We start from the raw sequence: 16246 nt of genomic DNA, 5'->3' as shown, positions 1-16246 counted from the left end.
CGAGCGTATTATGGGTATTATTTATGTACCCACTAAAGTTTATTTGAACTGCGTCAAAAAATGTCTCCACTGCTTTCTATATAATAAATAATATATAATAGTATATAATTTTAAAAAATTCAGGGAAGCAATGAAAAAATTAATTTTTTATACCATCGCAAGAGAGAAATATGTATAATTGACAAACAAATTATTTATCGTTCGACGATTTTGATTAAATCCGAAATTGAACGAAATATTCAAATTATTATCTACATTTACTTGCGGGCTGGGTATATTTAATAACCATAAACAGCCAAAAAGAATAATTATTGTTAACAGAGTGTTGTTTGAGGCTTTGATGACAATATCCCGTTGCGCTCAGGGTGGTGTTTTCGAAATAGAGGGGTCGATTACTGTAGAGTGTGCCTTTTTCGTGTCTTTTGAAGTGGTATACCGCAAAAGACAACCAGCTGTTCGGGAGTCCGTCGCATGTGGCCCGATGATAATACTCACTTAACTTCTCCAATTCGATTTCGTCTTCTTTTCCTCCATAGTTTTCCTGCTCATAAAATCCTCCACCACAGTTTTGAACTCCTTCCATTTCCTCTCATTCTCCATTAGTTCTCTCCCTGTTATCGCACTCTCCAGGCTGAATCCATTCCCGCTTGCTCTACCTCGGTTGACTCTCCATTCTAGACACGCCAACAAAGTATGTACGAAAGTGTCTTCAACTCCCTCCTGGCAGAACCAGTAGGGACTCTCGCTTTGAACCTCTATTCCTCCTAGATATTTACCAAAAATCTCACATGATTATAGTATTTTTATGTACGCATTATTGTATCCACCTTTTTTAGATCGTTATGTCGAAGTTCTCGATCACACTAAACAGTTCTGGAGCACGCCATGAAAAGAAAAAAGGTTCGATGGCCATTATGCAAGGGGCGGCAGCCGTCCTTTGCCGTAACATTGGGTCAAAAAATGTTTTATTTATTAAAATTTATTCAGATACCCTTCAATATTTCGTCCATGTCATGTTAATGTTTTATATATTTAACTTCAAATCCAGTAAACAAAATACCATTTTTTCAACCAGGAAACTACCAGTGACGGCCCAAACAGACGGAATCTCGGAAACTGCGTAAACATTCCCATGACCTGTAATTGACTACGGTACGGTAAAACAGTAAGGACGTTTTTAGTGTAAACACTGTAATTTTCTACGTATTTCTGGACGCCTGGGGTCCCCCGGTCGAACGTTGACCCCCGAGTCGGATCTGGACGAGCGTGGTCTCCTCGTCGAATGCGAACCCCATGGAAAAGTGTCAGTAGCATACTATCTTTCTGTGATGATTGTGATGGTGGTATATACCACAAACCGGATGTATGTAGTACTATTAATTAAGACCGCATTATAACGAAAACGAGAAGGAAGATTTGGTATTTTTCAAAAAAGCCCTATAAACACCATATACATCGTATAGTTGTTAAGCATTGTTGCAAGTCGTTTGCCAATCGTCAATTCAAAAGCACGTCAAATATTAGGGAAACATGTAGGAGAAAAGGTTTGGTATGAAACTATTTTCTGTATATATTCTAGAAGATGTGCATAAAGCGATATAAGTGACAGTGAGAAACCAGACAGCTTTCATCTGACACAAACGAAAGAAATATTTTGTTATATACAAATAAAACATTTTCCTTGTCGAGCATAATACACATGAATACAAATAAATATGGTGAAATCAGAATTATACCATTAAGTTATATAATAGTAATTATGTTAGTATACAAGCGTCTCATAATAGCCATTATTCCCTAAAGCAAGCGTTTACGTCCCGAGCCGTAGGCGAAGGGCGAAAGCCTCCCGGGGGAATAAGGGCCATAAATAGCCATTATAATAATATACTTTGTCCACGGTCACTGTCCATTGTGTCTAAAAAGTATAACGTCATATATTTTTGAAATATCAAACTGTAATATAAATGGCTCACGGGAATAAAGACTTTATATCCCCCAGATCCCCTATTGTTCCCTCTGGCGCTATAGGACCCCTTTTTAACTTCAGTCAACAAGCCGAATGTCGGTTCATTATTAAATGCTTATGGCCAAGAGATTGTTTAAAAGTGCTTGATGTTTAAAGTAGTTTCTATGCCGAATGCGTAAATTCGGAGATAACATGTTTATAAGAGAGGATATATGGTCTTATAAATACTCCAGTAATCGCTACGATAAATTTTACTAAATAGTTATGGCATCTAAATGCGAAATAGTTTTAACTCTGTAGCAGTATTGACATACCGTTTATACAGGGTGTCTCAGTAACTCTGTCGTAAGGCGCTATTTTCGTCATGGTGAGAAATGCTCGAAAACGTTTTGGAGATAAATTTTTTGGTTTGATGAAACTCATTATGTATTTTAAAGAATTTAGATTCAATAAAGGACTGTTTATTGCAATAAATATTCAAAATTATTTCCATAAACTTCTAAGCATTCGTTTATTTTATTATAGAAAGAGCGTCCTCCACTTGCGAGGATTTGAGGTGTAACGGCAGCACAAGCTTGTGGTATCCTTTGTTTCATGTCGTCTTGTGTTCTAGCTTTTCTCCAAAAAGCTGCTTCTCTAACAACAAGGCCACAAAAAAATCAAAGGGAGTAATGTCAGGTGAAAGTGGTATTCAGGCAGTCAAACTTCCCCTTTTTATCCATGTGTTGGGGCATAAAATATCAAGCGCATTACGAGAAGAACGAGCGTAATGTAGTGGTACACCATCTTCTTGCACCCACAAAAACTGACGTACTGCTACACGAATATTAAATATAATAATATATTAAATGTAAAAGATTGCAAAAATATATGTGGTGTTGCATTTGGAATAAGGAAGATGGCATTCATTTCCGGTTTAACCGGAAGTGGTAAAAGCAGTAAAGTCCCACCGCATAACGCAGGTGATCAAACCAAACAATTTGTCCTCAAAACTTTGTTGAGTATCTACGATCGTAACGGAAATGCCGTGTACAAAATTACTGAGACACCCGGTATAAATAAATAGTTACGAACTATTGCGGCAAATTTTTATCGATATTTGCACCCCCTAATTAGAAAAGTGATCTTCCCTTCGTTTGAGCGAAGAAAGCTCCACTTCACGTTCAGACAGAATGGCAATTAAATTTTCATTGCTAAAATCAAATTTGACGTTGGCGGATTTAGTTCGCAAGGGGATGGGGGCACGGCGTAAGGATTCAGGGATCCACCAAAGGAATTCGAGGGTTCGTCACGAAACTTCAGGAGCCCGTCGCAAAAATTCAGTGGTCCATCGCAACAGAGCTTTTACTAGAAACGCTATGGTGCATGGGAATCATCGTAACCAAAAAAAAAAAAAATGGTCCCGCTTATTAAGAAGGTACTACTAGTTGTTCTGATAGATATATCAAATAATTGATTAGTATTCATGGGTAATTGAGGCCACATTTACATGTTACTGTCCGGCGTTGTACCGATTAATCAATGGTCGACATGAAAATGGAGAAAAATGATACGTACCGTGTCCGATCGCATTCAACAAATGCTTAATAGTCCGGCAGATAAGGACAAACTTTTTATTGTGATTTTACTCAGTATTCTTTTCAGGGGGCTTAATAGTGTGGAAATTCTAGAAAGAAAAGGGACTTTTTTAGATGATAAAAGTGTGTTCTTTATACAGCAAGAGAAAAAGGAAATGAAATATGCGTGTTGCGAAGCGCTTTGGTATAATTTTGCTCAAGCTGCCATGTGTCCCACCCTGAATTTTAAGATAAGAAATTAATCGTAATGCAAGCGCTTATCATTATTCCCCAAGCGTTGTTGAGGTATGGAAATGCCCTTTTTTTCCATGTGAAGAACACGCCCTCATTCTCTTGACGTAAAAATTCCATCCGAAACCCGTCTTCATCTACCGGACTATAATTTGCATTCTAAAACCCCAATAAGTCATATTAAATCCAATTTGAAATCCATCGATTCGCCAGTGCAACCTGATTTAATATGAATCCGATATGGGTTTTCGTCTAGCCTGGCAAATAACGCGTCATAAATCACTAGTTCCATCTAACCCGACCGTCCTTGTGCATACCATTAACATTAATAATACAAAAAAGTCCCATCCTAAGATAAACTGCAACGTCCATGAATTTAGATAGAGGTATTACATTCGGCGTTTCAGTACTTGCCCTGTAGACGCATTTGTATAAACAAGAAGGAACATATTTTCCGTAGAGCGTTTATAAATAATATGGAAACAAATTATGTCCGCGTAATGGCAAACTTCCATCATGGAATGAGAAACTCAACTGTGCTTGCCCAAGGGACTTGGTGGATCTTCGTTCTTTAAATGTTCCATAAGAACTTAAAGTCATATTTCCATGACGGGTCTAGACTCCAAACCGTTCATAAATCATGAACTATAATGCAAGTCACATTGCAACAATTTAGAATTTTTTTGCCCAATTGTGCATTCTCTCGCGGATCTGGAAAAATAGAGTTATGAATAACAAACTTTGGTCCAAAGGGGCCTTTCAGGGAGAGATTTATTATTGAGAGCATCCGCTCCGGATGAAGCAGGCAGTCGGTTTTTTTAAATAGACTAAAACTAATCTAAACGGATTACCAGTTTTTACGATGATATTTTTTATGTAAACGTCGCAGGAGGTTATTTGATACGTAATGCCTTTTTACGAGATATACTGGGCGTCTCAACTTGACCACGAGGATCTCGATAGCCCTAAAAGGAATTTTGACTTTCGCACCAATCTGCAATACCGAACATGCGATGCATCATCGTAATCAGAAGAGGAAGCTAAAGTCGCAAATACAAAGACGGTGCCCGCAAGTAAGGTGGTGATGGTTGTCGAGGATCGAAACGTCGGATTTCAAATATGACATCGTCACGTTGTGGAAGGGGAAAAGTTGCAATGGTAAACTGTCAATCATTTTGAATTACTCTCGCCAGTAAGTTGTTGAAAAAATACAAACTGCTTTCCCAAAATTTCAGTTATTTTCGAATATATCCGAAAGGAACGGAATTGTTTTTCGTTTCGAAATGACACATTCATGACCACCAGAGTGCTCAACTTTATTCTAGTTTGACCGAGCTCCCACCTTCCATGGTCGTCGAGATCCTCGTGGTTGAGCTGCCGAAAGGGACGCCCTGCATGCCCCTAGCTGCGCTCGTTTATTACAGTACGCAATTGTTCCCTTTGAATTAGGGCATAATTTAGGCCTCTAAAACTAACAGTTACTTAATCACTTCCACCTTAATTGCTCCACCTCGTCAAATGTAGGAGGAAATGCGGCTTATCGCATTTCGACACACCTAGCCGATGAGCCTTAGAAACCATTTCAGGCAATCTGAATTTGTGGAGCGAAATAGGTTAGCGTTAACCCTTTCAGGTCTAATGTGCGCTCCATCGTGGATTATCAAAAATTTTTATATGCAGTATCTCTGTGCAGGTGCAAACAAATGTGAGCAAGAAAATGAAAATTTCAAGAACCACAGGGCGTCAGAGCTCTTTCTCATGAATTTGATGTAAAAATATAGTTGTAGCATAAGAATTTTTTTTTTGGTTATAACAAATCAGGGATGAAAAAGTTAACCAGGAAATGTGGCTGGGCCAAGGCCTCGATTCCTTTCCCCATCTGGCCTTCGCAGGAGCACCAAAAATCCTAAATTTCTGCCTACATTGGACAAGTTGTACACCTGCGGTTTCTGTAAGAATTTATGAAATTTTGTGTAAGAGTTTTTAAATCAATGAAAAATAAATGTTTTAAAAATCAGGCCTTAAAGCTCGAAAATGATATAAATTTATCTGGCGGAAGAGTGAGTTTTCGAGAAAATATTCTCTCGAGGAATTTCTGGTCTGTTAAGTACGTCTACAGCAAAACAACAAAAGTACGAGCTTGTTTACCTTGTCTTGAGTTTCAAACACCTTCCAATAGGGCGCGATTAAAATTCTTCTTTACATAAATGTTAGGATCCCGGAGATTTTCCTCAGGCATTTTAGAACACAATAGAAAATTGATGGGACTTAATTCCCTATTTAAAAGACGAAAAATAAGAGAGTCATTACCGCCTTGGATAAGAAAGAAGAGAAAAGAGACAAATTCGCTTGCAAAAGATTCGAATTAGATATTGAACGCCCTAAAATTTGAAAAATCTCTAAAATGATTTGGAGATGTTTGTTCATTGTACGCTCATATCAAATGCGCATCAAGAACACATATCAATGTACTTTCATATCAAATGCACCATCCAGTAATAATAATAATAATTTTTGGCAAAATAATGCTTCATAACAGAGTATCAAGTGATCAAAGCTTCGGTGAAAACAACATTTATTAATTTATAAAGTTAATAATAGTGTGCTCTTTGCGGCATGCTTTGCAACAAATGATAAATCCTTCTTGGTATTTCACTATGTGGTAACTTAAGGTGGCGTCGTAGGTCATCCAGTTTGTGTGAAGCCCTCTGTAAAATTTGAAGAAAGCTGCTCATCGTGTTGCAAAGACACTCGATAGGTGATGGGTCCGGTGAACGTGCAGGCCAAAGCAGATTTTTTCAATTGCGCTTGTTCCAGGTATCTTCACTCAACGGTAGCGTTATGTAACCTCGCATTATCCTGTTGAAAAATGCCAAACCTAAGTCTATGACGAAGAAAACCATTAAGAGTCTTTCTTTTTTACTGAAACTGTAATTATTTGATACTCTTTTATGAGGCATTATTTTGCCAAAATTAAAGACTTAATTATTATTATTTTTGGGTGGTGAGTTTGATATGAAACTGAATATATTTTCCATTAATTTCTGTTTCCATGGTGCTCCAGCGATTCCTTATTTGAACTAATATTGGTGTCTCAGTCTGTATTCAAAATTTACATGAATTATCTATCGCGTAACCGCTAATGGTTTGCACGTCGCATCGAATTTTTGGTGCACCCTCTAGATTTGCTTTGTTTTTTCGAAAATAAAGAGACAACTTTCTGAGCATTATTTCCAAAAATCATTGCCTGCAGCTTTTTGCAAGCACATTTTTTTAACGCACTGCATGCAATAGCCTCGTCATTGAAATGGTTGAAACGGTAAAAAAATTTGAGTCAGGCCTTATTGACTTAATTGAAAATTGTAATACTTTCGTTTTCTCTTTAAGGTAGTACAGAGGAAGAAACAATATCAAATCGTGCTACTCTCTGCCAAGGAAAATTAAATCCGGTCCAAATTTCGTTTTAAAAGCGAAACCCCAAAATCCATTATCATACTAAAAGCTAATTCCATATTCATAGAAAATTATGAGGAAATGCACCTTCATTTAATAAAACTAACAAGCAAATGACCGTGCCTCGTCGGCGGTACACCTCGCGCAAACGTGAAAATAGTTTTACTCCAAATACATATTAATGCCCTTGTTTATGTAAATTCTAATCTCCGTTAACTTGCTAACTTGAAATTGTTATTCGTGTTAGCCTTGAATTTTTAGAGTATAATTCAATATACTCAAGCCCTCTCAGGTCAATTTTTTCGGGTTAAATCAGGTTAGTTCAAACCTAGTTGTAAAATTATGAAATTTTACTATAGACAAGAATAATAATAATAATAATAATGAAGAAAAAAACCAATTATCATGTAGAAACATCATAATAAATATTTCTCCAATCTACAAACGTTACTGAACATTGAATTCGACATCTTTTTTAAGATATTCGAATAGCAGGTGTTCCTACTAAATAGTGTGCGAAATAGGCACCTTGCATATAAATTTTTACTTTTCACACACTGACATGAACGACATGGAAAAAATAATAATACTTATGTCAAGTACTCGTATACAGGGTGTCCTGTTAAAGATACAGAGAACTGCTTGTTGCGTTGCACGACGGGTAATAAAACCGGACCACCCTATTTAAAATGGCCGCATATCGACAGAACTCAAGTTTTTGTAAAGAACAGTTATTTGCACATCTAATACCATCAAAAATTTGTCAAAAATTCAAACTGGGAGAGATTGTCCGCATAGAATAAAATGGGGTAGATCGGAGAGCGACAAGGCCCTTAAGGCCCTAATTTCAGTGCTTCGGCCTACTAGTAGCACTATCAGAGATGATTTTCGAAAGAGAATAGACCAAAATTGTTGGGACTTTTCACATCTTTCTCTATCTGGGAAATTATTGAAAATATTGTAAAGAAACTCCCACCGTTCCGGAGATAGCGATAACGGGGTGACTTGAAAGATTCGCTCCTGCTGGTCCAAATTTCTTTCTTTTCTCCAGTGAGTGGCGTCTCAAAGTACCACTAAACCGAGCATATTGCCTCCTTCTGCCTTTGGAATTTATATCGCCTATTCATATGTATGAAAATCCATATGGATCCCGTCCTCTTGAAAGGGATGTCCCACAAATTAAAAAATTATGTGCAACAAATCTAAACTCGGATTTGTATTAAATCGCGCTGTAGTGTTTTAGTTCACTGCTGCACTTGGTAGTTTCCAGCTGAAATACATATTTATATTCAATTTCAGGGGACTGTGCCACAGAAGGCGAAATGTTGTAATCCCAACTCTCAAACGACGTCAAACTAAATTTTGCAAATTCAGTTTTCGAATGTAAACTGGAAAGGAAACCAGCAAACGACCGTTTTCGGATGGTTTTGTCGAAACCACAATCAATACACCAAAAATTTTTTAATATCACATTTTTCTAAAATCCCGGGCCCCTTTTGTAGGTTCATATTGAAAACTTATTGGAGGGAGTTAAATAGACTTACCGGTAATAATCAGACTAAAACATGCTTTCTGGCATGTTCGAAGTATAAGTATGTTTTAATTGGGCGAAACTAATGATAATAATGTAGAACCTGACCCAGACATATAGTTTCATCGTGTCTAAGTCTAGCTGGAGGTAGTTATTATTTAATTATTTGGCTTTTATTTACTTTCTACGAGACATAAAACTAATCAAAATAAAATAAAAATTCACTATACAAGAAAAATATCACTATCAGCACAATCAACGAAAATGAAACAGAATCGTACATGGACGAAGACATCGGTGACGCGTCTGCCAGGCACTCTCAAAGGGCATTTACTATATCTATAAATCCTAACTTCGACAATCGAAACTGGGCTTCAATCAATAACTGATATGGAAACTACTTTACGCACGATAAGAACCACCCGTACCAACTAATTACTGACGTAGAACATGACGAAGCACTCGCGCGCATTAAACATACAACACCAGGAAAATGCAATATAAAAAGCGAATTATTGAAAAACCTGACCAAACAAACGAACAAAATCGTAATGGAATTATTCAACGATTGCGTCAGAACAAGCGCGCTACCAGAGACCTGGAACACCAGAATAATAACACCCCTTTCCAAATCTGGACTGAACAACACACAAACACAAAACTGCAAACCTATAACATCATTTCCACCACTAAGCAAAATGTTTGAAAATATAATCAAAACGGGACTGAAAAATCTAATTGGACACTACATACCAATTTGGCTTTAAATCGATCCACTCGACGATATACCCACGTTTTATACAGGCCAATAACATACAAACCTCAAACTTAGAAAACAATAATACAGCATGTCTCTTTGTGGACGTAAATAACGCCTTCGACAGTGTTTGGCGCAAAGGGCTATTATACAAACTGGACAAACTCAACGGACCGAACTAGTCAGTACACATTATAAGGAACCTAACAGAAAACCAATACCTGGAGGTACGCATAAACAACACCCTTTCCTTTCCTTTCTCCCCTGAGCAGGGGCTCCCACAAGGATCGCCACTGGCGCCCTTCATTTACAACATTTGCTGTCACGATATATACAACCATTACCCACAAGATAAAAACCATTTTGACAAAACACCATATATACTGGAATATGCTGATGACGCTACACTTATCACGCACGGCGAAAGCGGCGGAAAAACTGCAGACAATAACTGACAACACAATGATTTGATTCTACAGATGGAGACTAACAACAAACGCCACCAAAAATCGACTGCTTCTACCAAACAATCAGATCAAAAGAAAACTTCCCAATAATAGTAACAGACCGTGACCAAAGGAAACCAAAAATTGAAGTAGAATACCTAGGGGTAGCAATTGATGATAAATTAAAATTCACCAAACACGTAGAAAATACAAGAAGAGAAATCATCGAAAGAACCAAACACTTTAGAACTCTGACATATAATATTAAAGGAATTAATACCAAAAGGGCCACCAAAATTTACAAATCCATCTGCAGACCGCTACTGGAATATGCACATATGCTACGAACAAATGCTACAGAGAGAACAAGACAGCACATACACACCACGGAACAGATCGCACTGAGACTAATCACTATGATAAGACACCCCGAGAACCCCCTTCACAATCCATCCAAGGCACATTTATATGAACGGACACTAATGACTACAATAACGGAAAGATTACTACAACTACAATGCAAATGGAAAGACAACCACTACAATTGGACAATACTCAAACCCCTTTGCCTAACAAGACAAAGAAGACAATCCCGCTTCCTTTTTCCTTCCACTACACTGTTGCAATATTTCCAAGAATTATGACTTTTTTCTTTTTTTGCGTATATTTGATTGAATTGTAGAGAAGAAAGGTAAAACATTATGTCTCGGACAGATGGGCCGATGAGGCCGATAGCTCCTTCTTAAGCAGATAAAGATTTTCTGCTATTAACATAAAAAATGAAAATAAAAGCTTGACCACCCAGAAAATAAAATTTTTAGCATTTTTTTTTACAAAAAACAGCAAAAAGATATTCGGGGTGGACGCCTTTTCTTGAGTCGCCCTGATGTTAAAGCATTCACTGGTCACCCTTCACTTAACGCCACGAAGCTGAAGGCGAGTCTATGTGTGATCCCCCATGACTTATAAGTTGTCCGCCTATGTGATGACAAATCACACTAGAAATATCCAAATCATAAATTTTATATCCGGGTTCTGTTTGTTTCAGATCTCTGAGATGCACACGGATCCTGATCCATATGAGTCTTTTCGCCTCTTTTGCCATCAATAACTTTTTGTGGCTCTTGTGGTACTACGTCGTCTTTGATGAGACGGAGATACTCGTTGAAAACAAGGTGGGTATTACCTCGTTTCTAATTCAATAATGATTTAGCGGTGTTGAATCGATCCAAGGTCCTGCTTGTACGGACACCTGTCCATATTAATAAAACATGAATAAAATACTCATAAGCAAGGGCCGAGCAAAACACTTGTAAAATTATTAATTCATGCCTTAAATTGGTCAACAAGGCCAACTTTTTATAAAAAACGATCTTCAGATTCCATGAGGTAACTGTGGAATGTAAATTTGGTTATGCTCTATTGATATTAATGGTTTCCGTCGTGTTTCTTTTGACTTTAATTAGTAGATGGATAAAGATATAGTAAAAACTCATTTCGTTTTGGTCTAAAAGGTGAATGTTAATTGAAATATCCCACCAGGGAATTTAACCCTTGTTTATCTGACGTCGATCTGGTTCTTGCAAATGGCTGTGCGTGATTTGGTGTGCTAACATAGTAAGCGGGGATGATGCCACCCTAACGTGTGTAATGTCTGCATTTATCCCGCAGCCCCGTTGGATTTTATAATCGTTAATTAGATGGTGCATTGCGAGATTTCAGACATGTTCAAGGATAAGCAAATTTAAAGAAGTGTCTTACCACAGCCGTTTTCAGAGTAGCCGACACAATCCCGATCCGGCAAAAAAGAATTATGATTGCTTAGGTCCGAAAGTGCTTCAGTAAAATGTTTTAAAAGCCAATTATATCCATCCTTACAATATTGGAGCAGCTAATGCCAGCTATTTTCTCCAAATAGGTCTTTATGGTGGACAGTGGTCGTCAACTTTCTTGTATGGGTAATAAAATGTCGAATTCTTCTGTTATCTCTGCTCAGGCCGTTGTACTGATTAGCTGGAGCGTTGATGGGAGCAAGAGAGAGCTTTTTAGTGTGTTAGTGACGCGTACGCTTTATTAATGCAACTACATTAATTTCAATACAAAATTAATGATTTTCATCCAGCCACTGGCAAACCCAACAGATAAAGCGAATTTAAAAATCGCCTCCGACATTGCGAATTCCACAATTCAAACCACTAATAGTACAGGTCGTCCATCACCACGGGCATAGTTAGGATTCCATGGGTTTATAAAATTCAATTTTCTCGGCCGAAGAGCAACCAAACCATCTATCTGCATGTTAAACATTCGCCGCAATAATTCACAGAGTCTCTTGAATTAAATTGAATAAAATCAAATCGAGACTGTAACCTCGTTTCACATAATTTTGTATAGTTATTGCTGAAATTTGCCTCGTTCAAGCAAGCCCCTTTAATAAGGTCATTTTGGTAATAATCGGATATTTACTTACTATTAGACTGATGAGGGCTGGGAATTTATTTATAGAGCTTTCTGACCTAATTTTCTTCGATAGTGTCTCACCTTCAGCTGGAAACCCAATCAACCCTTTATCGCAATTGTTTAATTGCTGAGCTGGCTTCAATTATTAGATACTGTTGCTTGCTTGAAAGGGAATCCCTAATGAAGAAGATCTTACAATAAGGGTCATTATATTGTGACTGACACTCTTCAAGTGGAGATAAGTAGCAAATAATTGCACTTTCTCGTTTAGACTGCCAAAAAGCACGATCACAAATTGTGTCACTCCGAGGTAAATTGAATTTAGCGTTCAAAGGAGAGATTTACTTATAATTTAATAAAAATTATCGAGGGGAAACATATATATATATATATAATCAACCATCGGGATCTCGGTAACAATAAGAGGTTCGAGATCGGCCAAATTAAGGCAAAATTATGTCACGTGGAGGTCAAAAATATACCATTTTAAATCTTGAAAAGTTCCAATGCCTTTCGACGCATTTGGAATTTTGGGAAAACTTTTTTATTTTTTCCTCAGCTTATTCCGAGAGCAAATTCAAGACGATTAACACGTCACCATTGCAACTTTCCCTCTTCTTTAGTTTAGCTGAGAGAGTTCCAAGAGTACAGAGCCAAGTTGGTCGAAACGGAGAAGCGAGTGCTGAAGCCAACATCACTGAGGCGAATAATAAATTAAAGCAAAGAGGAGCGCCTAAAAAAGCGACAAATAACCCACGCAAGGTGCGCTTCTTAAGAAAGCGCGCTTCAGAAGTAATTGGTGTAAGCATCAGAATTGCACGGATAGTTCGGGTTAGTTGAAGGTTAATTAACATTGGTGAACATGTGGAGGAACCTTTCACGAAAACCAGAAAAATAAAGTGTTCGCCATAATCTTTACTGGTCCAGTATAGGTATGTCTTTTGATTGATAAGATATACGTTATCTTTCCATTTTTCGAAAAAATTAGAATTTTTTTTTGTCACACCCACAGCATGTTTTGCAAAAACGAGATTTTTTATTAACAAAACTACAATACTGAACCTTCAGGATCAGAAAAAAAACTGAATTAAATAATGTGAAAAGCCAAGTTGATGGTGATAGGGAAAAATTCAGCGGTTGCCGGAATTCGAAACGTCGGATTTCGAATATTCGCATCGCCACGCTCTAGAAGCGGAAAAATTGCTTTGATGAAGTGCTAGTCGTTTTGAAGCTAAATAAGCTGAGGAAGAAATTTAAATGAACAAAAAATAAATTTCAAGCAAAAAATTTCCCTTGGAAACCATAATGATTGTTACAAAACGTCTCACAACCAAGAATGCAGTTTCTCATCGGATGCGGTATTTGCCTTGTTCCAGTTAAGGGTGGGTAATTTGTTTTAAAGTTAATTAACGCTTCAAAGCAGCTAAATGACAGACACATCACAAAGGGCCCCTGCTAAATAGTGGGCACCTACCCACCTTCAGCAAATTAAAATGACGGCTTCTTGTTAATTAACAAATTTCACATATGTGCGATAGCTGTTGACTTGTATGGCAGTTTAGTTTGCCCAATGGTAATAAAAACCAGTTTTATTAACATTTGTGCTCGTATTTCTCATCAAAACTGTTGAAAATGCGGCGCCAATTGGCCAATTAAAAATGTTCACTTCACCTGAACATCGAAAGAAGATACTTGAGAGTTGTGCGAAAAGTGAGATAAGAATGGTCAAAAGTACCCGGACCTGATGAGTGGTCCAACTTTTTAAAAACTAACTCTCAACTCTGTTTTCATTTGCGGATATCCGAATCCTCGTGCGTTCAACTTTAATTCAACTGCTTAGCGAACCTTAGTTTTGCCAATTAAAACCTGCTTCAACAATAGTAAATATTAGTCCTGGTTTTCCCATTGTCATGCAGGAATAACTCCTGTTCAGGTTAGCATTGAGCGCAATTGAGCCCTTTATTACCCTCAAGCCTTATCGGACTAATTACTAGTAGAGCCCTAGATGATATCTAAATGCGTTCGGTGTACATCCACGAAACAGAAATTTATTGTACAACGATGCTGACCACCGAAGTAATGTGTCAAAAGTGGAAAATTGTTTTTTTTATCATGAATTATATTTGACCATTCATAAGGCAACTGTGAGGAATAAAATATGAAAAAACAAGTTCTTGGGCATGAACTGCTGTTAACCAGTGAGGTGGTGTCGCGTTCGGGTAATAAATCTCTCGAGATTAAGGTCAAAAGTGTCGAATTAAGGGTCGAAATAATTTGAGAGAGCTGCAAAACGTTTACACAGGGTGACACAGCCAAATAGAATACATTCTACATCTGCATATTTCTACATATGTGAACAAAGTACCGAACTCATTTTAAATTCTGAACGTAAAAATTTCATCCCTAAATTTAACCCCTTTTGCATGTCAATTGCAGCCTCCAAATTTTTGAATTAGAAATATGGGTTTGTGATACCTCAATTGAAATATCTTTTCATATTCTGTTCAGAGCCGCCATGGTTGTAGACTCTATTGCAACGAATAATAAAATAAAATAAATTCGTGAAATCGACGACATTCTCTACACTAAACTTAAAATTTAACAACTAATACCATTTCCTTGCTGATAATGTAATAAATCCATGGACAATGTAATAAATAATTAAAGAAATTAATTTCAATCTCCTATGAGATGTTCAAAATGCATATTTCGATGCTCTTAGCACTAACCCAATCGTAAATACAATTGCTTCACGCATTAATCAATCTGAGGTCATCATCATTAATCTGAGGCGTAACCAAACCAATCGCAAGCATTGTTCTTCTTTTTAAGTCAGGCAGAACTCGTAATTTAGCTTCGTATACTAGATTTTCCACATATCCCCACAAGAAGAACTCTAATGGACTGAGATCGGGTGATCATGCTGGCCACTCTAGCGATCCTCGCTTGCCCATCACCGATTTTGAAAAGTTAACTCGATGTACATTGTCATTAATTTGTTTTGTTACTTTGTTACGTTATCAATAACGAACCGGCATTAGTTAAAAAGTTTTTTGGGTTTTTGTAGAGAATATCGTCAATTATATGATTTTTTTTCAAATATTCTTTCGAATAAAGTTTGAAATCACAGCAACATTAAATAGAGAATGAAAAAACGTTTCGAATAAGGTGGCACAAACTCGTATTTCCAATTTAATAATTCGGGGGTTGCAGTTGCCACGCAAAAGGGGTTCAATTTACGGATTAAACTTTTACGTTAAAGGATGTGAATTCGGAGTTTCAAATTGACGTGTTTAGATATTTTTTACATATGACGACATATACAGATACTGAATTTATTGCATTTGGCTGTTCCACCGTGTATATTGATGGGGAGCGTTAAAAGTGCTATTCCCAGATTGGTTTCAGGACCAGCATAGCTGCATGAATAATTGATCAAAATGGGAAGAAAATCGAGTTTACAGTGTTGTCTTGAAAGTGTTCTAGATTTCATTTAGATTTTTACTTCCTGCGAAGCTGGTTTCTTGCAGTTTTCAAAGAAGCGAGCTTAAACGCGCTGTTTTTGGCCAAAAACCACTTTCTACAGAAAAAATGTAGTATAAATTGTAGTATAAAGTAATGTGCGTCCGTGAAAAAGCGGCGTGTGCCACGTTGCAGTGGTGTGTGTGTGTGTGTAAAAAATGGCGTGTGCAATGTTTCCATAAGGTGTGGATGCTGAGATGTCGGACTCACGTTACTGGGAAGTTAATGATAATAATTTTGTGCAAAATTGAAAAGCCCGCTTGATATAGATATCAACCATTCCGTCCATTATATAACAAGCTA

At 37.3% G+C, this 16246-nt stretch overlaps 1 protein-coding gene across 10 annotated transcripts in view; it reads left to right on the top strand.

Annotated features, from left to right (window-relative positions):
* The window catches only part of LOC136344180 (calcitonin gene-related peptide type 1 receptor-like), a 107554-nt gene that overhangs the window by 57476 nt on the left and 33832 nt on the right, over positions 1 to 16246 (top strand). For all 10 annotated transcript variants that reach the window (XR_010732921.1, XM_066291387.1, XM_066291392.1 and 7 more), the window contains one exon: positions 11010 to 11136. Coding sequence is in view for 9 of the 10 variants with exons in the window: in XM_066291387.1 (XP_066147484.1) it covers positions 11010 to 11136 (127 nt within the window). In the remaining variant the exon portion in view is untranslated. The remainder of the gene's footprint in view (positions 1 to 11009; positions 11137 to 16246) is intronic.

Source organism: Euwallacea fornicatus, chromosome 16, assembly GCF_040115645.1.
Source record: "Euwallacea fornicatus isolate EFF26 chromosome 16, ASM4011564v1, whole genome shotgun sequence".
Taxonomy (NCBI): Eukaryota; Metazoa; Arthropoda; class Insecta; order Coleoptera; family Curculionidae; genus Euwallacea; species Euwallacea fornicatus.
This window is presented reverse-complemented; position numbering and strand designations above follow the sequence as displayed.